Source organism: Athene cunicularia (assembly GCF_003259725.1).
Source record: "Athene cunicularia isolate RWA chromosome 21 unlocalized genomic scaffold, athCun1 chr21_part1, whole genome shotgun sequence".
NCBI lineage: Eukaryota > Metazoa > Chordata > Aves > Strigiformes > Strigidae > Athene > Athene cunicularia.
Genome location: NW_020799127.1, coordinates 6,859,446 through 6,860,698, shown reverse-complemented (window position 1 = coordinate 6,860,698; position 1,253 = coordinate 6,859,446). Strand labels below are relative to the sequence as shown.

The 1,253-nt window shown below is 36.6% G+C and overlaps 1 protein-coding gene across 6 annotated transcripts in view; it reads left to right on the top strand.

Annotated features, from left to right (window-relative positions):
• The window catches only part of CFAP74 (cilia and flagella associated protein 74), a 51,306-nt gene that overhangs the window by 6,018 nt on the left and 44,035 nt on the right, over positions 1-1,253 (top strand). The window contains exon 1 of one of the 6 annotated variants that reach the window (XM_026862552.1): positions 137-241. The exons of the other annotated variants lie outside the window; for them this stretch is intronic. Coding sequence (XP_026718353.1) covers positions 234-241 — 8 coding nt within the window. The 5' untranslated portion in view covers positions 137-233. Of the gene's footprint in view, positions 1-136; positions 242-1,253 lie in introns of those variants that run through there. 6 annotated transcript variants of the gene reach the window in all.

Here is a 1,253-nt window from a genome sequence, read left to right as displayed (position 1 = left end):
GGTGGGAGGGAGGGGCAGGTGGGGACTGATGTCCTCGTTTAACTCCCCCACCCCACCCTTGGATGTTGGTGTGTTGGAATCAAGGTTTCCTTAGTCCTGCTGCAAGTGCTGATTTGCCTGTGTTTTGTAGAAAAGAGGAGGAAGCCCTGAAAGAATATGAAGAAAGACAAAAAAAAATACTTGAAGATGCCCAAAGGAACCACAAGAAAGCAGTCTGCTTCCTGAGAAAAAGCATGGCAAGGTTACTGTTCCCTCCTTTCCTGTCTGTACATTCTCTGGGGTACAATACTTGATCCTTTGTCTTTGAAAAATAATAATTTTTCTGCTAGGTGTATCGTCTGTTACACTTGGAAATCTCCTGCCCCAGTACCCGTGTTGTGATGTATTCAAACCTTACATGGCCCAAAGGGGCTGGGAAAGAAGAAAATCCACTTACTGTCCTAGTAGGGTCTTCCGATTCCCTGGAGCTGAAGGCACTGTCTTTTGGATGAGATGCAGAAGGCTCTGACTACTTTTACCATAACTAATGATTTGAAACATTTTTAATACATGTGTCTGTCGTTCACTGTAGTAGTTTGAAGTAGGATAACTAAATTCCAGGTTTGAAATTGCACTCTGCCATTCTCTAGTCCCTCTGAAACGTGGTAAAAAAGCTTTCTTGCTCTCTGGTAAGATTGGTCAATAGGCCGTTTCTTTGTGCTCCTTTTCTGGTGGATGGTAAATTAAATGTTCTCTTAGTTGGTTTATGTTCATAGAATTAATGTGGTGGTGAATTATTTTGCCACTAAAGAAACTGAACATTTGTTGCTTACTTTTACTTGTATATTAGAACTTAATTGAAAAAACGATTGAAATAATTATACTGTTTCTGTGTTGATTTATTTTTCATTAGATGGCATGTGAAAACATATAATAATTAAGAAGAACAATCAACCAAATAGATATTTTTTTTTTCCCCTGAGTAATATATCAAATATATCAATCTTACTAATTTTTTTCTAGTTTATCATTATATTAGCTGGAATACTCTCAGGCTTGAATCATGCCCACATATTTCTAGCTTTTAGAGTTTCTAGTGTTTATTTTTAGCGCGGGTACAAATGATTGGCTTGTATAAAGTTCACTGCGTAATTGTTTAGATATTGGTTATGTGAGCAACACCTGAATTCATTCTTTATTTTAGCAACTAGACATATGTCATAATGTGGAACACATTCTTCATATTCAAAATCATATGGAAAAAAAAAAAAAAA